The sequence below is a fragment of the Ceratotherium simum genome, chromosome 11, assembly GCF_057802395.1.
Source record: "Ceratotherium simum simum isolate JZ-2026a chromosome 11, ASM5780239v1, whole genome shotgun sequence".
NCBI lineage: Eukaryota > Metazoa > Chordata > Mammalia > Perissodactyla > Rhinocerotidae > Ceratotherium > Ceratotherium simum.
In genome coordinates, this window is record NC_141910.1 from 13,180,280 (window position 1) to 13,208,223 (window position 27,944).

Consider the following 27,944-nt stretch of genomic DNA (forward strand, 5'->3'; position numbering starts at 1 on the left):
AGTGTGGATCTTTCCGTCTTGCCTTGCACTGTCTAGGAGTCTGTTGTTGGTCTGTGACTGTTCCTTTTGTTGTATCTTATCAGGGGAAGAGTTTACGGAAAGCTCACTCCGCCATGACGCTGACGTCACTCAGGAATCTCATTTTTAACATGTCCAAAGCAGATATTTCGATCATCTTCCCCAAATCTGCGTCTTCCTCAGACTTCTCCATCTCAGTAAATGGTACCTCTGTTCACCCAGTTGCTTACTTTAGAAAACTAGAAATTATTTTTTTCACCTCCTTCTCCCTCACTCTCCATATTCTATCATCAAGTCCTGGAGGAAATATTTCCTAAAAATAAGTTGACTGTGTCCACTTGTCTCCATCTCTATCACCATCACTCTAATCCTACATGCTATCATCTCTGATACTGACTACCGCCAAGAGCCTTCTAACTAACTGGTGTCCTCAGTTCGACTTCTTGACCCTCCCCACCTTGGCTCCCTACCTTCCCATCTACAAGCCATTCTCCATATAGCAGCCAGAATAAATTTACAAACGTAAATCAAACCACAGTTGCCTTCTAACATAAAATTCAAATGCTTTAATATGATTTACAAGACCTTGCAAGATCTTGGACCTACCTATCTTTAACCATATCTAGCCACCACTCTGCTCTACCCACATTGCCTTCTTCTCATTTGTCAAATACATCCAACCCTTTCCTGCTTCAGGAGCTCTGCTCATACTGTTCCCTCTGGCCAGAAGACTTTCATTCTCCACTCTTTGCCTGCCTAACTCACCTTTGTCCTCTAGATCTCAGCTCCAAAGTTTCTTTCTTGGAAAGGCCTTCACGAGCTCCTAAAACTAAATGGGGTCCTCTTATTATTCTCTTAGAATTCTTCTTTATTTTCTTAGCACATCATTTGTAATTATGTACTTATTTGTGGTCTATTTGTTTAATATCTGCCTCCCCACTTGAATATACACTCCATGATTGTAGGGGCCAAGGTTACATTGCACACTCCTATAAATGTAGAACTTAGCACAGTATCTGCCAGGAACACATTAGGAGCTTGAATACTTTTTGGATGAAGAAACAAATGAACATGAGCTGAAAGCTTTCTGTCACCTTAAAAAAAAAATAAACTTGGGCATTGTAGGAAATTCAGAGAAGAATGCAAAAACAATTAAGAAAAAACAACCATATTATCATCAACATTTTACAGATGAGAAACCCGACTTTCAGAGAGGCTGGGTGAGTTTCCAAAATAAGTGGCAAAACTTGAAACACCAAATCTAGTCCACTCTGAGACATTACCTCTCAAGGTGGACTGGCCAATCTCCCTGTGACGTAAATGTAATAGATATTAATATATTACTCTTCTCAAAAGCTCTCTGTTTTCTGTGATTATTATATGAATTAGGATAGGGTGTGTATTTGTGTAAAGGCAAAAATTATTATTCCTTTGCTTATTATCTTCAGCTACCATCTAAGAGACCTATTAGGATGAATACTGTACTTTGGACTTGAGGTAGGCTTGAGGATTTTATTCAAAAAGAGGGCATTACAGGCAATAATAAAATATTTTTTTCTTATGAAATAATAGGACATTATAGTACATATGATTGTGGCATTCTCATACTGGTAACTTAAATGTTTGCTAGTAATACAGAGATTATCTACAAGTCTGTATCTTTCGAGAAATGTTTTACATCTAAAAATATATAACAAGAAAATCAAACACTTCATGTGTTTCTTTCCTAGAAATTTTACAGTAAAATAAATATATTTGTATAAGACTGACTGAGAAATGAATTAATCTCTCACAATGATTAAGTCATGGTAGATTCTAAAAGAATTGCCCTTTTAATTTTGAAGCTCTTTTAATGGCTCAGATATGGTTTACAAGACTTGTAAATCAGATATGATTTATAAGATTTGTAGAATTACAAATAGCTTGAGCTAATTAAAACTGATGATCAAAAGAAAAAAAAAAAAAAAAAAAAAAAAAGAAAAAACAACCAACCAAACTTTGGTTATATATCTTTCTAAATGAATGTATACTGGGATCACAACATATATAGTTTCATATCTTTTTTTTTCACTCAAGTAAGATACATTTTAAATGGAATATAGAGTTTAAAGTCAGTATATAAGGTGAAAAACCATGCAGGGTCAAAATCACCCTTGAAGGTTCCTTAGGAAGGCACCACGTTGAAACTGACATTCTGTCTGCTCAACAAATCAACCAGAGTCCACTTTTTTTTCCCTCCTGGCTTACAACAAATCACTATGCCTGCATCTGAGCACCTGATGAAGTACCTGGCTTCTGTTTAGACACCACATTGCACCAATAAGACACTTTAAACTGTAGAATGACACTCAAGGAAGCAAAATAAGATGCTTACAAAAGGCAAATGAGGACAATGAACTTTGAGAATGGAGATGTTCCACCTCTCATTTCAAATGCCCTTGGTAATATGCTCAGAGTGCACAAAAACACTTGCATTTTTAAAATTCTTTCTCTCCTTCTTTTGTTAAATATATGTAATTGAACTTGCTTAAGTTAAATGCATGTATGAGACAATGCCAATGTATGCTAAAATTATGTATCATAGCTAAAGACATTTCATTGTAATCCATTCATCTGAATGGTTTATGCTATCTTAAAGTTTCTTGTTTTCTGTTCTTGTTCTATATTATTTTGCTAATTTTGTACACAATAGTAATTTGGAAGATAGATATCTAGTCTTAAAATTCTATTACAGATTTTTGGTAACTCTTTTTTAGTATTTTTTTTATCATAACATATACATAAAATTTACCATTTTACCCTTTTTTTTTTTTTTGGTGAGGGAGATTGGCCATGAACTAACCATCCGTTGCCAATCTTCTTCTTTTTGCTGACAAAGATTGGCCCTGAGCTAACATCTATGCCCATCTTCCTCTATTTTGCATATGGGATGCCACCACAGCATGGCTTGATGAGCAGTGCGTAGGTCCACGCCTGGGATGTGAACCTGCGACCCTGCGATGCCAAAGCGGACCGCGTGAACTTAACCACCACACCACCAGGCCAGCCCCTTAACCATTTTTAAGTGTACAGTTCAGTGGCATTAAGTATATTCACGTTGTTGTGCAACCATCACACCATCCATCTCCAGAATTTATTCGTTTTCCCAAACTGAAACTCTGTACCTATTAAACAATGACTCCCTTTTCCTCCTCCTCTCAACCCTTGGTAATCACCATTCTACTTCGTCTCTGTGAATCTGACTACTCTAGGTACCTCATATAAGTGAAATCTTACAATATTTGTCCTTTTGTAACTGGCTTATTTCACTTAGTGAAATGTCTTCAGGGTTCATTCACAGTGTAGCATGTGTCAGAATTTCACTGCTTTTTGAGGCTGAATAATAGTCCATTGTACATATATATCACATTTTGTTTATCTATTCATTGGCTGATAGACATTTACGTTGTATCCACCTGTTGGCTATTGTGAATAATGCTGCTATAAACATTGGTGTACAAATATCTATTCAAATCCCTGCTTTCAATTCTTTTGGACATATACTCAAAAGTGGAATTGCTGGATTATACAGTAATTCTATGTTTAATTTTTTGAGGAACCACTATACTGTTTTCCATAGTGGCTGCACCATTTTACATTCCCACCAGCAATACACAAGGGATCCAAATTCTCCATATCCCTGCTAACTCTCTTTCTGTTTTATAATAGCCATCCTAATGGGTATGAAGTGGCATCTCACTGTGGTTTTGAATTGTATTTCCTTCATAACTAATGATGTAGGGCATTTTTCATGTTCTTTTTGGCCATTTGTATATCTTTCTTGGAGAAATGTCTATTCAGATCCTATGTCCTTTTTAAAATTAGATCGTTTTGTTGTTGTCGTTGAGTTGTAACAGTTCTTCTTATATTCTGGATATTAATCCCTTATCAGATATATAGTTTGAAAATGTTTTCTGCAATTCTGTGAGTTATCTTTTGTAGGGCCGTAGCCTACGTGCCCTACAGCAATCATGTGTCCCTCTGGCCCCCTTCTGGGCAGGAAGTCAACCATTTGGGATTTGTAATGATCCAGGGCCTGGCCAACCCGCATCTTAATTACCTCATTCAAAGCACATCACATCTTGAAGGAACATAGAGCCCTTCCACATGAGTTGCTGTTCCTGGGAATGCTGGTTGTACCAAGGAGAGTCCCTCCTGATAAGCACATAGCCTTTGTCCCCTGCCTATATAAGCAACCCCCTCTCTGCCCACGGTAGTGGGTGCACAACTCCAGCCAGCCAGCCACTCCTGGACACTCCCCGTACGTAAGTCCCAATAAACCTATGTGTCTCATATACCGTCTCCAGGTCTTTTCTTCGGTCTCTCCACAACCTATCCCACACTGCTTACACAACTGGGCATGTAGCCAGACACCTTTTTACTCTATTGATAGTGTTTTTTGATGCACAAAAGTTTTGAATTTTGATGAAGTCCAATTTATTTTTTCTTTTGTTGCCTGTGCTTTTGGTATCATATTAGAGTTTTATCAAAACTTCTTTAACCTATCTGATCACCAAGCCGTGAATAAAATGAAACCCTTTAGTCTCTTCTATTAAAGACAAAAAATACATTAAATTGATATTTCTTTTCATGCTTTTCATTCCAAAATTAACTTCTGGAACTTTTTTTCACCTTGTAACTAAATATTCTATTTAGATGAGTTATGTTAAACTGGCTTCAAAGTTTACCACTGGTCACTTAACAGTACTTCATTTCTCTTTCTTGAACTCTTCATTTTGATCCATCTCTTTAGCTTGGTGTGTCTTCAAGTGAATTTTTCCAGAAGGTACAGAGGTAGAATATATTTTCTAGCTCCCATATACTTATGAAAATGTCTTTTCATTACCGTACTGCTTAATGAACATGCACTTGGGTCCATAAATTCTTTTTTTTTTTTTTTAATAATTTTATTTATTTATTTTTTTCCCCCCAAAGCCCCAGTAGATAGTTGTATGTCATAGCTGCACATCCTTCTAGTTGCTGTATGTGGGACATGGCCTCAGCATAGCCGGAGAAGCAGTGCATTGGTGCGCGCCCGGGATCCGAACCCGGGCCGCCAGCAGCGGAGCACGCGCACCCAACCGCTAAGCCATGGGGCCGGCCCTATAAATTCTTGAATTATATAATTTTCCCAATAAATAGAGATTTTTTTCCCTTTATTTCTTACAGTAGTATTTTAAATAAATTTGGTATCATACTAAATTTTGCCCCCTTAACTATATAAGCTTTAAAAAAAAAAAAACCTTTTTGTGTGTGAGGAAGACTGGCCCTGAGCTAACATCTGTGCCAATCTTCCTCTATTTTTCTATGTGGGACACTGCCACAGCATGGCTTGATGAGTAGTGTGTAGGTCCAGGCCCGGGATCCAAACCCGCAAGCCCTGGGCCACCAAAGCGGAGTGTGCAAATGTAACCACTACACCTCCGGGCCAGCCCCACGTATTTTTTTTGAATTTGATAAGTGAACAATACATCAAAAATCTCAACATCACTCTTTTTTGGGGGGGGATAGAATGCAAATTTTGTCTGAATTTTTTTTTAATTGAGGTAACATTGGTTTACAACACTATATAAATTTCAGGTGTACATCATTATATTTTGGCTTTTGTATAAACTACATCGTGTTCACCACCAAAAGTCTAGTTGCCATCTGTCACCATACAATGTGCCCCTTTACACCTTTTTTCCTCCCCCTACCTCCTTTCCCCTCTGGTAACCACCAATCTATTCTCTGTATCTATGTGTTGTTGTTTTATCTCCCACATATGAGTAAAATCATTTGGTATTTGGCTTTCTCCATCTGAATTATTTCGCTTAGCCTAATACCCTCAAGGTCCATCCATGTTGTCGCATATGGCAAAATTTCATCTTTTTTATGGCTGAGCAGTACTTCATTGTATATATGTGTGTGTATGTATATATATATATATACATACACACCACATCTTCTTTACCTATTCATCCATCAATGGGCACTTTGGTTATTTCCAAGTCTTGGCTATTGTAAACAATTCTGCAATGAACACAGGGGTGCATATATCTTTTCGAATTAGTGCTTTCATGTTCTTTGGATAAATACTCAGAAGTGGAATAGCTGGATCAAATGGTAGTTCAATTTTTATTTTTTTGAAGAATCTCAATACTGTTTTCCATAGTGACTGCACCAGTTTACATTCCCACGAGTTTTTTTTTTTTAAGCTGTACATTTATAGGTTTTTTTCTTTTATTTTAACTCAAAATCTTATTCTAATATGTATCTCATTCTCTTTCTATTGATTTTTGTCTGAATTGTATGATAATTTTCAATCTGCATACTGTGTTCCCTACTTCAGGAAAGGGAAGTTTTCCTTACTTTTGTTCACATTGTTCTGCTTTATTCCTCAGCTACAAGATATACTTCTTAGTTTGGTTCCTCACATCTCTCATCTTTTTTCTCATCATTTGCATTTTGTTTTTCTTTTTCCTCTGTATTTTTGGAGACTGTCTCAAGTTTGTTCTCATCACCAATTCAATTTCCTTCATGTTAATTTTACCCTTTCTTGCCTGCAAAATATATTTTAAATCTGCTACCAAATATTTACATTTTCAGGCAGTCGTTTCTTCATTTGTTCATTCCTGCCTCTCCTTTTTCTTTTTTTAAATTGAGATATAATTCACATAACATAAATTCACCAATTTAAATAAATGTACAATTCAGTGATTTTTAGTATATTCACAACCAACACTGCTAATTCCAGAACATTTGTGTCACCCCGAAAAGAAACCCTATACATGTTAGCTATTACTCCCCATTTCCCCCTCCCCCACAGCCCCTAGCAACCACTAATCTACTTTCTGTCTATGTGGATTTGCTTATTCTAAACATTTCATATATATATATAGTATGCAACCTTTTGCTACTGGCTTGAATTCTTTATTTCTCCCTTTAATAGTGTTAGGGTTTTTTTTCTTTTTAATTCTGTTTTTCTTAATATATTTGGGACTCTGTTGTTAGGTGCATATACATTTACAATTGTTATATCTTCTTAATGGATTGACCCTTTTATCATTATAAAATGACCTTCTTTGCCTTTAGTAATAATTTTTGTTTTAAAGTCGATTTTAGGGGCTGGCCCCATGTCTTAGTGGTTGAGTGCGCGCACTCCACTGCTGGCGGCCCGGGTTCGGATCCCGGGCGCGCACCAACACACCGCTTCTCTGGCTATGCTGAGGCCGCATCCCACATACAGCAACTAGAAGGATGTGCAGCTATGACATACAACTATCTACTGGGGCTTTGGGGAAAAAAATAAAGGAAGAGGACTGGCAATAGATGTTAGTTCAGAGCCGGTCTTGCTCAGCAAAAAATAAAAAAATAAAGTCGATTTTATCTAACAATAGACACTCTAGCCCTCTTTGGTTACTGGTTATATGGCATACCCTTTTCCATCCTTTTACTTTCAACCAATTTATCTTTGACTCTAAAATGAGTCTTTTGTAGACAGCATATAGTTGGATCATGTCTTTTTATCTACTCTCCTAATCTCTACCTTTTTTTTTTATGAGGAAGATCAACCCTAAGATAAATCTGTTGCCAATCCTCCTCTCTTTGCTGAGGAAGATTAGCCCTGAGCGAACATCTGTGCCCACCTTCCTCTACTTTGTATATGGGACACCGCCACACAAGGCTTGACGAGCGGTGCGTAGGTCCGTGCCCGGGATCCGAACCCGGGAACCCCAGGCCACCGAAGCGGAGTGCACCAATTTAAGCGCTACACCACCGGGCCAGCCCCTTTGCCTTTTTATTGGAGTATAATCCATTTACATATAATGTAGTTACCAATAATGTAGAATTTAGGTCTGCTATTTTCTATATGTCTTTTTTGTTTCTTGATTTCTCTACTAGTGCCTCTTTTGTGTTAAATAGATATTGACTAGTGTAGCATTATAATTCCTATGGTAACTCTTTTATTATATATTTTTGAGTTATTTTGTTAGTGGTCCTGGGAATTACCATTCACATCTTAATATAAATTAACAATCTATTTGAATTAATACCAATTTTAACAGTAGACAAAAACTTTTCTCCTATATAACTCTGTCTCTCCCTTCTTTATGCTGTTATTTTCACAAGTTACATCTCTATACATTGTGTCCAATAACACAGATTTATAATTATTGCTTTATGCATTTGTCTTTTAAGTCATATAGGAGAGAAAATGGAATTACAAACCAAATACATTTAAACTGTCTTTTGTATTTACCCATGTAGTTACCTTTACCAGAGCTCTTTATTTTTTCACGTAGATTCGAATTACTCTCTAGTGTCCATTCATTCCATCCTGAAGAATCCCTTTAGTATTTCCTGTAGGTCAGTTTGCTAGCAATGAACTCTGTTTTTGTCTATCTGACAATGTCTTAATTTCTTGGTTGACAGTGTTTTTCTTCCACATATTTGAACATGTCATTTCAATGCCTTCCGGCTACCGTGGTTTTCTGATGCAAAATCATCTATTAATCTTATTGAGGGTCCCTTGTACATGATGAGTAGGTTCTCTCTTGCTGCTTTCAATATTCTTTTTGTTTTTGTCTTTGGACAGTTTGATTATGACGTGTCTGGACATGGATCTCTGAGTTTATCCTGCTTGGACTTCCTTAAGCTTCTCAGATGTGCAGATTAACAGTCATCAAATTTGGGAAGTTTTTGGCCATTATTTCTCCAAATATTCTTTGAGTCCCTCTTCGTCTTCTGGAACTCCCATTATGTGTATAATAGTATGCTTTATGGAGTCCCATAGGACTCTGAGATTCTGTTTATTTTTCTTCATTCTTTTTTCTTTCTGTTTCCCACACTGGATAATCTCAATTGATCTAACTACAAGTTCAATGATTCTTTCTTCTGCCTGCTCAAATCTGATATTGAGCTACTCTAGTGAATTTTTAATTTTAGTTACTATACTTTTCAACTTCAGAATTTCTATTTGGTTTCTTTTTGTAATTTCTATCTCTTTATTGATATTCTCTATTTGGTAAGACACTGTTCCCAGACTTTTCCTTTAGTTCTTTAGACATGGTTTCATTTAGTTTTTGAACATATTTTAAATAGCTAATTTAAAGTCTTTGTTTAGTAAGTCCAAGGTCTGAGATTCCTCAGGGACAGTTTCTAAACTGCTATTTTGCCTGTGTATGGACCATATTTTTTTGTTTGTAATTTTCATATCTTGTAAAGTTTTGTTGAAAACTGGACATCTTTTTTTTTTTCTAAGGAAGATCAGCCCTGAGCTAACATCCATGCCAATCCTCCTCTTTTTGCTGAGGAAGACCGGCTCTGAGCTAACCTCTATTGCCAATCCTCCTCCTTTTTCTCCCCAAAGCCCCAGTAGATAGTTGTACGTCATAGTTGCACATCCTTCTAGTTGCTGTATGTGGGACGTGGCCTCAGCATGGCTGGAGAAGCGGTGTGTCAGTGCGCGCCCGGGATCTGAACCTGGGCCGCCAGTAGCAGAGCACGCACACTTAACTGCTAAGCCACGGGGCCCGCCCCGACATCTTAAATAATATAATGTGGCAACCCTGGAAATCAGATTCTACTCCCTCCCCAGGGTTTCCTGTTATTGTTTTATGTTGTTTTTTAAGTGACTTTTCTGAACTAATCCTGTAAAGTCTATTAATATTTCTACTCAACTAGCTTAGTGGTCAGCTAAGGCCTAGACAGAGATATCCTTAAACACCTAGAACCAATAAATCTCTCTGTCTTAGGCGAGGGGCTATGTGCACATGGCAGGGCATGCCTGCAACACTGAACCAGGCAGTTGTCAACTCTGCCTTAGCCTTCCCTTTCTTCTTGCACAGAGCCTCAAGGGCAGCCAGAGATAAAGGGGAAGGCCTTCTCAGGTCTTTCTTGAGCATGCACACAGGCCTATGCATGTGTGTGGTCCTTGAGAGTACAAGGAACATGTCATGCTTTGAAAAGCATCTGTGGACATCTCATCCTCAGTTTTTCCTTTTAAGCTTTTGGTTAGTCTCTTGTTTGCCCCAACTGCTATTCATCACTTCAGGCAGTGTGACATCAAAACACTTGCCTGAAAACGTTTTTGACAAACACCACCCACCACCCCCCGCACATACACAGGCTTTTAACACTGGATAGCTCTGAGTGAGGTCAAATAAAGACAAGCATTGAGTGGAGTCTTCCAGGGAACTACCAGACAGGTCAAATATTGACAATTCTTTGGGAATGAAGTTTTGAAAGAGCTCCAGCTCTCTTCCACTCCCTCCAGACCTGGGAATGCAGGCTGACATTTTTAAAGGTTATCACTGAGCTCAGTGTGGGGATGGGACTAGGGCAAGTTCAAGTGCCACAAAGCTTACTGTTCATAACAAGATTCAGCCATTTTTATTGAATAAATGCTCACTGGGTTGCTACAAGCCTTTGGTTAATTTCCAGAGTTTTGGAAACATTTTCTGAAAAGTTTTGCCTATTTTTTTGTTGCTTTTATCAAGGGGCAAATTCTTGGAGGTCTTTAGTCCACCATTTTTTCTACTATAACTCCCCAACCTCTTTAAAAAATCCCAGCCAGTTCTCTCCCCCCATGGCTTTTACTCCTATTGACAGTGATTAATATATAAATATTTGTATGTCTATAATGAGCATTGGTATGAGTTATAAAATGGCTTACCAAACAAAAGAGACATGGTACCTCTCTTCACAGAGCTTGTCACCCAATATAAACAAAGTGTTGTTACTACTTAAAAATGTTATTAGACCTAATAAGTAAATTTCTAACATTTATCTCTTTCTTTGAGAGATTGTTACCTTTGCCTTGCTTGTATTTTCTTTTTAAGGATTTTATGAGTTCAATTGTTAACTCATTCTCAATTGAGGGGAAATCTTTTTGACCAAAATTTTGCCAATAATGGTGTATGACTTGCCCTTGGTCCCAAACTCTAATTGTATCTTTCTCATATCTATAGATGCACAACATATTAATAGACAAGAGCTATTAGAACAATTCCTGGGCTTTCATCTAGAGTAGCTCTACCGGCCTAAGAAAGGATTGTTTTCTATTCTCAACTCCCTCACTCTCAGAATAGACGGAGAACATGAGAAACTACAATCTCAAGTATATACAGCTATTAGATCTGTCTTATTGATGCATTCAGTACTTTATTTACAGGGACACTATTTCTCAGGATACAATGGACCATCAGTGAGTCATTTTTTTCCTCCCATTACTGTCCAATTTTTCTAAACGTTAATGTCTCCAACTAGATGGAAGAGTTAGGGATGTGAATGGATAGCAGGACATCGGAGGCCTCAAGAAGTATCGGGACACCAGATCAGTTTTCTATTGGTACAGACATTCTTCTGAACTAGGGGACTGCAAGTAAGAAAGGGACCAAAGATTTTCCCACCTACAATCAAGTGAGCTTGTTTTATTTCTGGGGTAGCCATTAAGTATGTTTTTAAAATCATAGCCTTGCAGGTAGTGGAAATTTCTTCCAGTTTCTGGTTATGGGCTTAATAATCAATCCTAACATTTGGTAAGATAAGCATTTTTGTGGTTCTTTTTTTCAGTGGCATCATAGTGGGAAATTAGGAACAGTTATACCAGGGGCTTTAACTCAGTTACCATTAGATACTAGTTTGGTCCCCTTTAAATTAACAAAAAAAATCTGCCTAAGACAAAGGATAACTTCGCCTTTCTGTGTAATTTCTACACATTCAAAGATGTCCATTCACAAATCATGAAGAAAACAATTTATATCTAAATGGAATCAAGTCATCTTCTGTGGACCACTCAAAATTTTATCCCATTAATCAAAAACCCCACACTACACCAACTCAGTATCCTTATATTAAAATCCCTACAGCAAATATTTACTGAGTTCCTCCATGCTATTCATTTTCTAAATCTGCAGCTCCTCTGTGGTGATCTCATGGGTGCCGCAGGATATTTTAAAATTCTAGGGGAACAACAGTGATACCTGATATCTGGTGTACACTATACAAACGACTAACTAAGGTGGTAGTTTAAAGTTTCAACATTAGATAATGCTACATTCCTTTCAATGCTATTGTATGTCTGCAAAGCTGGATTTTTGAGCGTCAGTAATAAATGCAGGAAATGTGGGTGATTGTGTCCAATTTCACCTCAAAGTTTGAGAAGTTGCACAGTGCCCTTACAGCTGCACATATCTCATAGTAAGTAACTGGTTATTTATGAACAAAATAAAATATTTTCCTTCAAAAACCAAAACCAAAAAGAAATACCTAATATTTTTGTTAAGTTGTTAGATCAAAACAGTAAGTATTTATGTTCTAATAACTTAGTAGCTGTTTGAAAAAATACTTCTCATATTTATATTTGTTCCACAGATGAGAAAAAACAATTACTGAAACATTAAGGGCACTGTGAACAGAGAAAACTTGGAAAAGTTTGTCCTAAACGGAGTCCACTAACCCAAACAATCCATCAAATATTTGTAAAATGTTCAAATGTACATAACACACGACTGAATAACTCATCTATCTGAACCAGAGATTGAGGCATGAAAAGCTCCATATTTCACTGAAAGATTAAATAGCACTGAGCCTTCATATGTCATTCCAGAATCAACCAGCCAATCCACAAAAAAAAATCCAAAAATTAAATTTTGAATAATTTCTGCATAATACCTGAGTGTGAGCTCTCAACGGTGGTGTCTGATTTGGAATCCAGAGATGAAGGAATCTGTCTTAATTGTGGAACATAGTACATCTTCATACTACCAGAAGGCTTATATGGCAACAGTGACGGCTGGGCTAAGGAGATAAAGATCAGAATAATTAATAAGAAAACATTTATTAATTCATTGAACAATACTGAGTGCCTTTAATGTGCCAAGCAGTGTTCAAGATTCTTGGGATATATCAGTGAACTAAACAGAAAAGTATCTCTGCCTTCAAGAGGAACTAGCATTCTCGAGGAGGGAGATATACAGTAAACAATTAACATACTAAATAAGTAAATTATCTAGTGTTTTAATAAATTACAAGTGATATGAAAAAAACAACTGGAAAATGCTGAGGGAGATCAGGAGTACTGGGGAAACTGGGGCAGGATGCAGTTTAAACAGGGTGGTAGGGGTAGTTTTCATAGACAAGACGAGTTTTTAGCAATCTTTTCCATATATAGATGGCTCCAACTAAAAACACTTTATCCATTATCTTATATTGAACCCAAACGTGGTCATTGTTAACACCTACTACTGGTCTTATGGTCTTTCTTATTCTGCCCCCAGAGTTACAGAAAATAAGTCTAATTCTCTTCTATATGACAGATCTTCAAAATAAAGTTTCCATTATAAAAGTATAAATTCTCAATATTAAGAAAATACATAAAAGTAAAAAAGACAAAGTCCTACCACTCAAAGATAACAATTATTAATATTTTACTATATTTCCTACATGTCTTTTCTGTTTCCTATTTGTTTACATAGTTGTCTGCATATAGTATGTATAATTTGGAATTCAGCTTTTTTACTTCACACTTACAATAAAATATTCATTTTATTTCCTATCTTCACATTTTTTTGGCTATACTACAGATTACATGTATTTCACCCTTCTCCCAATGTTAATTTAGGTTGAGTTAAATTTTCAACTATAAAGAATTCTATGAATAAAGATTTTCCTGTTTATAACATACCCACTCTCCCCTGCTGCCCCATCTCAGGCAAATTCTCTGTTTACAGTGTGAAAAAGTACACCATTTATAAAGTTTGTTTCTTTTAAACACTAACTGCTAAAACTGCTTTCTAAAATGTCTGTGCCAATGTAATAATTTGATTATTATAGAGGATGAAATCTTTTTTTATATACTTGTTTTTCTTTCATGATGTGGTAGAATCTCTTTCTTTATTAATAACAGCTTCCTGATATTTAGTGGGCACACACTGCCTGTCTGTACCCTATATTTTCCAGTCTCCCTTGCAGCCACAAATGAACGTATGACTAAGTTTGGGCCCATGGGATGAGCGTGAGAATACTTTGTGCAATTTTCAGTCATCCCATTAAAATACTCCACTTCCCAGGGACCGGAGATCACGACAGCTATAGCAGCCACTTTGGAACCAGAGATGGAAGTAAGACTGTAGAGATGCTTTAGCATCAGACACAGAAGAGAGCTACCTGCTCTAGACCACTTACCTGTAATTTTAGAGTTTCTGTGATAAAATAGCTTATCCTGTACCCCAAAACATACTCAGTAAGTAATCAGTCAATTAATTTTAAATCCACTGGAGATGCCACTTACTATCTTTGTGACCTTGAAAAAAATAACTCTTTGCCTCAGTTTCCTCTCCTACAAAATGGGCATGATAATAATACCTAAGTCTTAGGGTTATTGTGAAAATTTAAACAAATTTTAAAAATTTAAAATGCATCAAACAGTAATTTTGACATGTGTTTAGAGGTAAAGTGTTGAGTTCTTCCAATCCCCTTCTCTCTGAATAAGTAATGAACTTACTCTAATAGCACTTATTATATAATCTCTATTTTTTTCCGCCGTGATACCTCCTTTATCACACATTAAATTCAAGTAAAACAATTCACCTTTGTGCTTTATATTCTATTCCATCAATATGTTTATAGATGTTTAGGCTAGTACTACACTTTAAATTTGGCTGCTGCTAAAATTTGTCCTCCCCATTACTCTTTTTTTTTCCAAATTTTGTTATTCTTCCTGATAAACTTTAAGATCAATTAAACAAGTTCAAAAGAACAATCCCATTAGAATTTTGAGCAGAATTATGTTAGAGTATAAATTTATTTGGGGAAAAAAATGACATCTGTACAATATTCAGCCTTCCCATCCAGAAACATTCCATCCTTTCTCTTAATTTAGTCAACTGTTCTTTTCTATCTCTATACAAAGGATTAGTATTTCTTTCACATAGGTCCTATAAAATTCTTGTTTAGGTTATTCCTGAGTATTTTATGGGGTTGTATCACTCATATGAATAGAATTTTGTAGCTAGCTATCATTTCTCCCAACTAAACATCTCCAGCTCCTTCAGTTTATTCTTACAGACCATGGGGTTTTCTCTCGGATCCTGTCACCACCTCTAGATGAACTCCCAGTTGCCCAGGTCTAGTTTATAAAAATTAAAATACTCTAGACAGAGTCTGATATGCCCAGAGTAGAATGAGGTCTCCTTCATTCTGGACACAATAATAACCTATTTATTACTTAGAATTATTTTACCATCCTTGACCACTCATTCACTCTGATGACTTATTTTGACACTAAATTCCTTACTTTCAGTACCCTGCTTCCAACCAAGGAACTCACTTCACGGTGAAGGAAATGAGATAAAAGGCTGATGCCCAAAGGGATTCACTGTTCTCATCACAAGTCTTATCACCCACAACTATGCTAAACTTAAAAAAAAAAGTGCATGAGCGATTTACTGATAACTGTTACGGCACACACTGGTGGGCATCACTTTGTGAGGCTGGAATGCTAGCTTACAGAATATGGCATATGCTCAGAACCATATATGGCACTTGCCTATCCCACAGACAGAATACATGCATTCAGGAACAAAGGTAGAGAAGCCTTTTAAAAATCTTTTGCTTTCCATCTCTGTGACTCTGAGCTTTGTTAAATGGAAGATCTTAGAAATAAGAGAGGGACACTTCCACCAGGAGACAGGAGCCATTTAGTTATTTTACATTCTTTACATCACTGAAACAATACATGGAATAGGATGCCACAGTGTTAAATAAACTAAGATTGACTTTAAGTATTGGGGAGAAATGAGGTTGTCTTAAAAAAAGAAAGTCAATAGGAGTATGGCTAACACCTAGGGGACAACTTCACCATGCCTGGTAATAGAAATTAACAAAAAATTACCTTAAACCTATATGTGCAGGGCTAGTAAAGTCTCAGACTACTTGGGAATACTTGTACCACTCCATCAGGCAAAAACCCAGAAACACGAACAATAACAACAAAAACAAAAAACTCAGCCAATGAGAATCTGGCTGAAGTTAAAGGGAACAAAAAAATGTATAGAGGAGGAAAGAATTTAAACAACAGAAAAAATAGGCTGTAGCCTACACTTCTACTTGGTCACCGATGTAGTCATTATTGTTAGAATATTGATTTATTAATTCCTTCCTCCACTAGTATATATAAAGCTTGACCCTTATGGTTAAATTTACCATTTAGTTCAAAGGTTGCAGAAAATGAATAATAATAATTGGGCAGAATTACAATGGACCCAGAGCAAGAATGGCTATCATGTGGAGATAAAGAATTCTGAGACAGAGAAGTGGCTCTTTGAAATTCTCAACAACTTTATGCTTGGATGCAGCAGTCATAAGGTTACTTTGGATTGCCTGCCTTGGGGGAAGAAGCGACTACACAGCAAATAGTGGTTACTTCTGGGAAAGAAAGAAAGGACTGGAAAGGGGTAAAGAAGAAAAGTTCAAAGATAATATTTATTTCTTCAAAAAAATCTGAAAATAGAACCAAAAAATAAATACATAGAGCATATTATTCTGAATTTGTTAATCTAGAGTAGTGGGCACATAGTCATGTGTTTAACGTACTATTCTTTGTACTTTAAAATATTTTCATACCAAAAACAAAAAATCACAAAATTTTACTTTTGAATCTACAGTAGTAAAAATAATATTTTATTAGTAAACCAAATAATATTAATCTTTTAAAGCAGTCCTTTCTCCCAGGTACCTCTATGTAAAGATAAAACCATAAATTGTGGCATCTATGTAGACTGATCCATTTGATGTAAGTAGAGTTTAAAATACACTTTCACAGTTGGTTTCCCCCTCCTGTGCTTCTGCCACCACCATGAGAACAACATACTCCAGGGTAGCTATTGTCCCATTAGCCTGGGTTTCAGAACAAGGCATATGGAACAGACCCAAACCATTTCTGCAGCCTGGAGCCAAACTCCAATTGACCCACAAGCCTGTGAGTGAGAAAAGCAAATGTTTATTGTTATAAAGCACTGAGATTTCTGATGTTGTTTGTTATATGGTATCACTGTGGCAATAGGTAACTGACACATGAAGGTGTTTTTTGTGATATTTATTAAATTATACCTTTTGGGGGTATACTTTTATTTCACAATAAAAATGTTTAAGAAGTATAGCCATCTTAACATATAAATGTACTTATTTAAATTAAATTCAATGCAATTTAAATGCTGAACCAAGCAATCTTCTTTATATTTAGTCAAATCCCATCTATACCTACAGATAGATAAGCTTTTTGCATAAGTAGGAAAACTTAAAATATATTTTGAATAGATTTGTGCAAACTATTAAACACTTTAAAATCAGTTAAATTTTTTTTTAATTTTTTATTTATTTATTTTTCCCCCTAAAGCCCAGTAGATAGTTGTACGTCATAGCTGCACATCCTTCTAGTTGCTGTACGTGGGACACGACCTCAGCATGGCCGGAGAAGCAGTGCGTCGGTGCACACCAGGGATCCGAACCCGGGCCACCAGCAGCGGAGTGCGTGCACTTAACCGCTAAGCCATGGGGCCGGCCCTAAAATCAGTAATTTAAAGTTCCCACCGTAGGCCGGCCCCGTGGCTTAGCGGTTGGGTGCGCACGCTCCGCTGCTGGCGGCCCGGGTTCGGATCCTGGCCGCACACTGACGCGCCACTTCTCTGGCCATGCTGAGGCTGAGTCCCACGTACAGCAACTATGAGGATGTGCAACTATGACATACAACTGTCTACTGGGGCTTTGGGGGAAAAATAAATAAATAAAATTTAAAAAATAAAAAAAGTAAAGTTCCCACCGTGATTTGGGAGAAGAATGGGAACTTAATTGTTAATTTTCCTGTTATTGGTCTGAAAAAGAAAATAAGTTATTCTAATTTTGAATGTTATATAATATAAGCACTATCAAAATATCACTGTTACCATAGCATATGAAAACACGAAATGTAGACCTTATGGTAGAGATTGCTAGCTGTTCCCCAAAATGTATTTCTTCTTCATCCTGGAAAACACAGCTAAACTATTCCTAGCCAGTGGAAAGTGATTTGGGCCACTCCCAGGCCTAGCCCATAACCTCCCACATGTGCTCCTCCATGCTTTTTTGTCCCTTCTAATTGACTATGATGGTGAATTCAAGGTAATCATGGGTTTTGTGTTTTAAAGACCACAGGGCCACAGTCAACCTGGGGCTCTGGTCATTGTTTTATGAGCAAGAATAGACTGCTATTGTGTTTGCACTACTACATATTTTTGCGTCTATTTATTATAGTATGTAACATTTACTATAATACGAAATGCCAATAATTCACGTGCCCTCCTAAAATCAGACCTCTATAGGTTTTAAGTTTTTATGAACTACTTGCATTCTTATTACAAGCATCATGAGCAGCATGAGTTCCACATATGTTGTTAACTCCACTAGAAATTAAGGTAAAAACATAACAAATCATATTCTCTTCAAAGCTATCTAAATAAAAGATAGATATAATCATGTGGATCCTAAGCTTAAAATTAAAATCATGTTTTCTTTTCTTTTTTCTTGTGAGGAAGATCAACCCTGAGCTAACATCCATGCCAATCCTCCTCTTTTTGCTGAGGAAGACTGGCCCTGGGCTAACATCCGTGCCCATCTTCCTCTACTTTATATGGGACGCCGCTACAGCATGTCCTGACAAAGCGGTGCGTCAGTGCATGCCCGGGATCCGAACCCGGGCCGCCAGCAGCAGAGCGCACGCACTTAACCGCTATGCCACAGGGCCAGCCCCTAAAATCATGTTTTCTGACTAGAAAGACACAATCACAAATTTATGAAATAATTACATATAAAAGTTCATAATATGACCTAAAACACAATCACATTCTCTTACCATCTGTGCCATGAGAAACAGTAATCTGTTGGACTGAAGATGATGAAGCAAACTTGACAGGAACTTTGCCCAGCTTCTGGGCACTGGGGTCTGGAATTTCATGTCCTTGATCTTCAGCACTAATAAAAATCTCAGATGAAAATACAGCTTTTTCTGGACTTTCTGTTGTTATCTGAGTAACTGCATCAGATGATAATTTTCCAGAGAAGGCAGAAAATGGGGTCTTAATCTCCTCTGATGGTCTGAACAAAAAAGAGAAAGGACACAGCAGGTCATATCTTTGGCTTATCAAATACCATAATCTCTTTCCAAAAGTGGTTTCAAGTAATATTTCATAGAGACACATCAACCTCAAATGGTTAAGGTATTTCTGCAGTGCCCTTTGCTTTCTTAGATACTTATTACAATGCATTCATGCATGAGTTTGCTTTTATTTATTTAAAAATCTACTTTTAATTTACATTTAGAATGCTACTATATAATTTAGCTGGAGAAAGGGTACTTTTCAGTTGAAGCAAAAATATATTCATTCATTTTTCTTAAATTACTAGAAGTCCACTATAAAGTAAGAGACTATGCTAAATGCATAGAGTGTACAAAGCTAAACAAGAAACAAAGCCTTCCCTCAAGGAGTTTATATGTCAATGGGAGAACCAGACGTTTTCAAGGTTGTAATTATGTACCAATGTTATAGAGAATTCATATTAAAACAGAATGGAGTAAATAAACAATTGAATAAATAAATAATAGGAGAGAGGAAACAAATCTTGCTTATAGAAGAATTCCAAATGATATAAGTAGATACTCTCCACCCCAACCAAGGAGAAAAAGCTTAATCCCTCCCTCTCCACTTGAGTATGGGCTGGTCTTAGTGACTTGATTCCAAAGAATAGAGCATAAAAAGAGAGAAATAGTCAACTTACAGTGGAGAAACTTAGCAAACACACGTTATCCAAGTGATGAAGATTCCCATCACCAGTGATGTCAGGTGGATGTCACATACTCTCTACTATGATGTGATGAGAAGGGTACTTCGCTTCTGTGGTATTCTTTGCCAAAACCCATAACTCTAGTCTAATCATGAGAAAAACATCAGCCAAATCTAGACTGAAGGACATTCTACAAAATATCTGACCAGTGTTCCTCAAGACTGTCAAAAACACGAAAAACAAGGAAGGAATGAGGAACTGTCAAAGACCAGAGGAGACTAAGAAAATAGGACAACTAACTAAATGGAATGTGATATACTAGATTGGGTGTGGGAACAAAAAAAGGTCATTAATGGAAAAACTGGTGAAATCCAAATAAAGTCTGGAGCTAGGTTAATAGTAATGTACAAATGTTGGCTTCTTAATTTTGACAAATATACTCTACTAATGTAAGATGTTAATGATAGGAAAAACTGGGAGGGGGTATAGGGAACTTTATTATGTTTGTATCTTTTCTGCAAATCTAAAATTATTTGAAAATAAAAAAAGTTTATTTTTTAAAAATGAAGTAATACTGTATTATAATGGAGTAGTGTCTGTAATATACCACAAAAACAGAAGAACTTTTGAATCTCTACCCTCTGCCTCCTACTCACTAATTGAAAAGAATGATTAGGAAAAAATAACAGGCCAATCTCCCTTACGAATATAGAAGCAAAAATCCTAAACAAAATGTTAGAAAATCAAATGTAGTGTGTGCGTGTGTGTGTGTGTGTGTGTGTGTGAGAGAGAGAGAGAGAGAGAGAGAGAGAGAGAGAGAGAGAGAGAGAGACTTCCTGCCAAGACGGTTTACTCCAGGAATACAAGGTAAGTTTACATTCAAGAATCAACCAATGTGATTCACCACATCAGTAAAATAAAGGAGAAAACACATAGGACCATATCAATATAGTTGGATAAAGCATTTGATAAGTTCAGTAATTATGTATGATAAAAACTTGTAGCAAGGGAAACTACAAAAAACTTGCGAGAAACCCTCCCATTTATACTGAAACGTGGAGAATGTTCACTGTGAGATTAGGGACAAAATAAGGATGGTAACCCTTACCATTTCTATTTAACATTTTACTAAAGGTCTTATGATATTAGCAGTAAAGCAAGAAAAAGAAATAAGAGATATAAGGATAACAAAGAAAGAAATAACACTTTTCATATTTGATAATAATTGGGTACACAGAAAATCCAAAACAGTCTACGGATAACTTATTAGAATATAACTTTTTAGAAAAGTTATTATATATGAAATCAAATTTTTAAAAATCCACTACATTTTTCAGTATCAGAAAAGTTATAAAATTAAAAGTTAAAAAATATGCCATATACAATATCATCAAAAACATCAAATGCCTAATAATAAGTATAATAAAAGATGTAAGAACTCTAAGTAGAAAACTACTAAATATATCGTAGAGAGAAATTAAAGGTGATCGAAATAGGACTTCCACTTCCAGTTAGGATGTAGTAGGTAGCCACAGGCCCTCACTCCTGCTGCAACAAGCAAACAAAATCGAATAAATTATAAAAATTATAGTTCAAAAAAATCTTAGAGCTATGAAAGTAATCAGGAAACAATACCAACTAATATGCTAGAGAGGGGCATTTTGGAGATTCTGGGCAGCGGCTTGGTGTAGGGAAGAGAACTCCACTGGGAAAGAGAAATCACCAGAGCTTTTGATGAACCCATGGGCTGGCATCATGGAGTGAAATGTAGCAGAATGCCAAGTTGACCTCCCCTCAGGACATTTCCTTAGTGGTATGGGAGTATGGGGGACCGAGCCAGAAAAGCAGAGTGAAATTTGCATAGTCATGGCACTTATAACAAACCAACTCACACTAGACAGATGGGCCTGTGACAAACATCAAGTCTCCTCAAGACATTTGCCAGATTTTGAACCTGCATAAGGCAGGAAGCTAAACAACTAATGCCTGAGGGAGAGAACTTTCAAAGGTGAAGAATCAGACAACTACCAGACTCACAATAAAAAACCCAGAAGTGCCATCCCCAAAGAAGGGGGCAGAGTCAGAAAAACCGTGAAATCACTTGTAATCTTTGAGTGCTTATGAGACAAATTTCCACTGAGAAATTGTAACTACAACAAGTACGTGACTGGTAGCCCCTTAGATTTGCCGTACTCTAAAGCTGCAAGGGCTGAGAGTCTAAAGAGCTGAATTCAAACATCTGAAAGACTGAACTGAATATCTCACTGTATTTAATTATTGAAGAATCAAAGACCTGTCAGTTTAAAGAAAAATCCAGGGAGGCCACAAATCGGGAAAAAATCATAAGTAGAATGAGTCAACTAAAGCTCCAACCCAGCTCTGACCTAATAAAGTTCCTGAAATGACTGAAGTGATCAGCCACTCTCTCTGATTAACAGAGAAAAGGGCAAATCCTCTCATCAGCCTCTATGATTTTTTTTATTCGCAATGTCCAGCACACAATCAAAAACTACACAATTTATGAAGCAAGAAAAAGTGACTAAAAATTCAAAAAAAAAAACAGACAAAAAAATTGATTTACAGGGGAGTCAGATACTTGAGTTAGCACAGACAGACTTCAAAATGATTATTATGAAGGGGCCAGCCTGGCAGCACAGTGGTTAAGTTCACGCACTCCGCTTTGGTGGCCCGGGGCTCACAGGTTCAGATCCCGGGCACGGACCTACGCACTGCTTATTAAGCCATGCTGTGGCAGGCGTCTCACATAGAAAGTAGAGGAAGATGGGCATGGATGTTAGCCCAGAGCCAGTCTTCCTCAATAAAAAGAGGAGGATTGGCAACAGATGTTAGTGCAGGGCTAATCTTCCTCACCACCCCCTACCCCCCCCCCAAAAATTATAAAAAGGGGCCTGCCCAGTGGTGTAGCAGTTAAGTTCGTGCGCTCCACTTCAGTGGCCTGGGGTTAGCAAGTTCAATCCCGGGTGCGGACTGACGCACCACCTGTCAAACCACCGCTGTGGCGGCGTCCCACATAAAGTAGAGGAAGACGGGCACGGATGCAAAAAGAGGAGGATTGGCAACGGATGTTAGCTCAGGGCTAATCTTCCTCACAGAAAAAAAAATGATTATTAATATATTAAAAGAGCAAAACACGGGGGATAACATAAAAATACAGAGAATCTCATTAGAAAATTATAATGTATTTTAAAAAATCAAATACAGATAAATAAAAAATAACTGATCCTCTGCAGACCTCAGGAAATACTAAAAGAAATTTTTTTAGGCTAAAGTAAAATGATCCAACAGTACAGAACTGCAGAAAAGATTAAGCAGCACTTAAAGTGTCTGTGTATGTGTACTACATATATGCACATATACACACATACATACAACACACCTTTTTATGTACATATATTTATATGTTGTCCTATATTTCATATACATACATATACATATACAAAATGGAATAAACAAGCAACAATAATAGTGTTTTGTAGAGATCTATAAATACGGAGAACAGAAAATTATGACAACAAAAGCACAAATAGCAGGAGTGGGAAAATGGAGTTAAACTGTTGTAAGATTCTTTATTGCTCATAAAGAGGTAAGAATATTAATTTAAGGTAAATTGTAAAGTAAAGGAAGTATAATGTCTAGAATAACCACTAAAAGAATGATAGAAAAAAAATAACAAAAAAATCCAATAGGGGAGATAACAGGAAATAAAAATAACATTAAAATAATAAAGAACAGAGAAGACAAATAGAAAACAAACGGCAAAATGGCAAAACTTAAAATCAACCATCTCAATTATATTAACTATATATATGAACTAAATATCTCAATTAAAAGACTAAGATTGACAAAAAAGAATAAGACTCAACTATATGTTATTCACAAGAGATACATTTTAACAAAAGGTCACAGATATATTCAAAGTAAAAGAATGGAAAAAGATATACCAAGCCAACACTAATCAAAAATAAGCTTTCCCTTCTCTTTACCTCCTCCTGCCTTTTTATTCTCCCCTTTCTTTACCATTCCCTTCCTGAACAATTAAATCTTAAAACCATTACATGGACAGAATAAGGTGGGCATCCATACGGGGTGGGGCAACAGTGGGCCAGAGTAAGGCGTGAGGAAGGTGCACATGTAAAAGAGTAGCCTAGCAGAGGTTATCAGAATCCGAGCAGGGCAAGGAATGAATCTCTGTGGAGGTGTGGCCTGGTATGCAATATCACAGCCTGATCAGGGTGAGGAAGGTTTCCATGGAGAGGCAGTTCCAGCTCAGCACGTGGACTTAGAGCCCAAGCAGAATGAGGAGGTGTCTCTATAGTGGGGCAGCCTGACATGCAGTGGCAGAGCTGGAGCAGAGTACTGAAAAATAATCTTCATAGAGAGGCAGCCTGAGATGGGAAGTCAGATCTCCTATAGGATGAGAAAGGTGTCATCTACGGGTTAGAGGTGGCCAAGTTTGGTGAGTCAGAGCTCAAGCAGGGTGAAAGGGGCATCTACCACATAGGGTGAGGAGAGGCACCTCACCTGAGATGTCAGAGCCAGGGTGAGGAGGGTGTCCAGGTAGGGTAGCCTGGCATCTTGAGTCAGATCCTAAACAGGAAGAGGGCACCCAAAGCAGAGGGGAGGCCCAATGTGAGATATCAAAAGCCTAAGCAGGATGAGGAAGATGCAGGATGAGGAGGATGTGAGGTGGTAGTTCAGCGTGGGGAGTTAGAGCCTAACTGGGGTGGGGAGAGTATCCACATGAATGTGGTGAGCAATCTGATGGGGGAAAGTCAGATACCAAGTCGGGGGGAAATTATCCACGTTGAGGGGTAGTCTAGTACAGAGTGTCAAAGCCAAGCAGAGTGAGATGCACATCCACACAAAAAGGTACTCTGAACAGAGTCAAAATCCAAGTAGTGAATGAGGGCCATCCTAGCTGGGTGGAGGATGGCAAGAGAGATGGGAGATTAGTTACACAATAGGAGATTGATCAAATAAATAAACATATAAAGCAAATAGGAAGTGAGGGTTCTCACTACTGGATAAGAAAGTTACAAATACAGAAAGAGAAAAAAAGTAGAATGAGACTCAATTAGAATTGCATATACTGGTGTGAGCTTGAGGTTTTAATATATACAGAGAGATACAGAAATAAATGTAAGTGAATGTGTGTATGTATATATGTGCATATATCCACTGAGAGGGCTGGGAGCAGCCCAATAGCAATGTGTACACCTAGTGCTCAAATCTTAGCTTCTAAATATCACTTTCCACTAAAAGAAACCAGGCTCCTTTGAGAAATGGCCAATTCCAGAGCTGGGAAAGGAGAAAAATACAAGATGAGTCTGAAATATCTTGTTGTGCCAGAAAGCAAAGACATGCTCAAAAGATGACACAGACATGTAAAAAGGATACAGAAGCCAGCTTGAAGGGGCTGTCACTGGTCACCAAATCAGTGACATTTTGAGCATGAAAGCAAATTACAATAGTAACACTGAATACAATAAGAAAATATGATTTTGTATGATGTAAAATATTTGCAAATCTTACGACCAACAAAGGACCTGTATCCAGAATAGATACAAACTCTCTAAATCCAACAGTAAAAAAAACCCAAACAACGCAATTACAAAATAGCAAAACAAGTTGAACACACACTTCACCAAAGAAAATACACAGATGGCAAATAAGCACATGAAAAAAATGTTCATCATCATTAGCCATTTAGGAAAACGAAAATTAGAATGACACTGAGATACCCCTATATACTTATTAGGATGGCTAAAATAAAAAATACCAACAGTACCAAATGCTGGCATGGATGTGGAGAAACTGCATCTCTCATACATTGCTAGTAGAAATATAAATGGTACAACCTCTCTGGAAAACAGTTATTTTCTTACAAAATAAACATATCCTTACCATACAACCCAACAATCACACTTCTGGGCATTTATCCTAGAGCAGAGTTTCTCAACCTTGGCACTACTGACATTGTGAACCAAAAAATTCTTTGTTGTGGGGGACTGTACTGTGTATTCTAGGATGTTCAGCAGCATCCCTGATGTCAACAGCAAAATTCTTTGCTAGTTGTGACAATCAAAAATGTCTTCAGATATGACCAAATGTACCCTGGAGCCAAAATCAACCCTGGTTGAGAATCACTGTGCTAGAGAAATAAAAATTTAGGTTCACGTAAAAATAAATATATGAACGTTCACAGCAGCTTTCCTAGTAATAGTCAAAAACTGGAAAAAATCCAAACGTCATTCAACAGGGGAATGGTTAAATAAACTGTGATACATCCATAAACAGAACACTACTTAGCAATAAAAAGAAATCAATTATTGATACACACAACAACTTGGATGGATCTCCAGGTTATTATGCTGAGTAAAAAGAGCTAATCTCAAAGGTTACATGCTATATGACTCCATTTATGTAACATTCTTGTCAACTTAGAAAAAAGAGGCAACTGCAAAACTAAAGGAGAGTGTTTATTTAGGGTCTTAGAATGGCAATTTGGGGAACATGGGCTCCAGCAGCAGCCAGAAAAGCGTCTCCCTAAAGAGTAAAAGTCAGGAGTTTTTTTTGTTTTTTTGGGTTTTTTTGTGAGGAGATCGGCTCTGAGCTAACATCCGATGCCAATCCTCCTCTTTTTTGCCAAGGAAGATTGGCCCTGGGCTAACATCCATGCCCATCTTCCTCTACTTTATATGGGATGCCACCACAGCATGGCCTAACAAGCAGTGCGTCGGTGTGCGCCGGGGATCCGAACCTGCGAACGCTGGGCCACTGCAGCAGAGCGCGTGCACTTAATTGCTGTGCCACTAATGGTGGCACATTAACCGCTATGCCACTTTTATTAGCAACTGTGTGCTGTTAATAAAAACTCCTGGGGCCGGCCCAGGAGTTTTTATTAGCAACAAGGAGCCCAGAACAATCACCTCAGTTGTTTGTTAGGGAGGGTAAACTTAAGTTACAGTTCATTAGCTTACTCAAGGACATCTTGTTGTTACTAGAAAAAGTATATTTTTGCACGGTCCTTCAGCAAGTCCGTGCTCAGCAAATAATTCCCTTTTGGCAAGTCAGTGAGGTCAGGACAGCTTCATATTTTTAACAAGATGGAGTTCAGGGTACAAAATGGAGTCACTGCTGTCAACTTGTTTCACATTCTCAAAATGACAAAATCATACAGTAGGAAAATAGATCATTTGTTTTGAGGGGCTAAAGAAGGCAAGGGGCAGAGGGGAGGGAGTGTGACTATAAAGGGGGAGGCCCAAGAGAATTCCTTTGTGGTAACAGAACACATCTGTGTATCGATTATGGTGGTGGTTATGTGCATCTATAATGTGATTAAATTTCATAGAATTATACATATATGCATTCAAAAAATTGAGTGCATGCAAAAACTGATGAAATTTGATTCAGGTCTGTAGTCTAGTTAATTGAACTGTGTCAATGTCAATTTGCTGGTTTTGATAATGCACTATAGTTATGTAAGAAATATATTACCAATGGGGAAGCTGAGTGATGGATACCTGCGACTTTCTGGACTAAATAATCTCTTGTGAGTCTGGGTATTTTTAAATAAAAAGTAAAAAAAAAAAAAGATAGCAACAGATCATAACCCACTGAATGAAACAAGAAAGCATGATTCTGTACAGATATTAATAAACTAAAATTTTGCTGAGGAATGAGATATTTACATAATTTCAAAGTACCTCCCCACAAAATACTTAATTACAAAGGGGAAAAGAGTAACTTTCTAGTAGAGGAACCCAGCAGCCACAACCTTATTAAGTAATTAAAGTGATAACTGTCAGCAGTGGGACAAATAAAAATTGTGCCACACCTAATAAGACATAATGAGAAGAATTCAGTGTCACTCCTGTAACATCACTCCTGTAACTCCTGTAACATACCTAACCTAAACCTAATCAGAATGAAACATCACAGAAGCCCAAATTGAAGGACATTCTACAAAGTAACTGGCCTGTAATCTTCAAAAGTGTCACGATCATTAAAGTCAAGGAAAGACTGAAGAACTGTTTGAGACTAAAGGAAATTAAAGAGTCACGCCA

General features: G+C 37.2%; 1 protein-coding gene across 1 annotated transcript in view; it reads right to left on the reverse strand.

The window, feature by feature from the left end:
- The window catches only part of ALMS1 (ALMS1 centrosome and basal body associated protein), a 226,413-nt gene that overhangs the window by 82,114 nt on the left and 116,355 nt on the right, over positions 1 to 27,944 (reverse strand). The window contains 2 exon segments of the mRNA XM_087436571.1: positions 12,715 to 12,840; positions 18,929 to 19,170. Of these exon segments, the coding sequence (XP_087292697.1) occupies positions 12,715 to 12,840; positions 18,929 to 19,170 (368 nt within the window).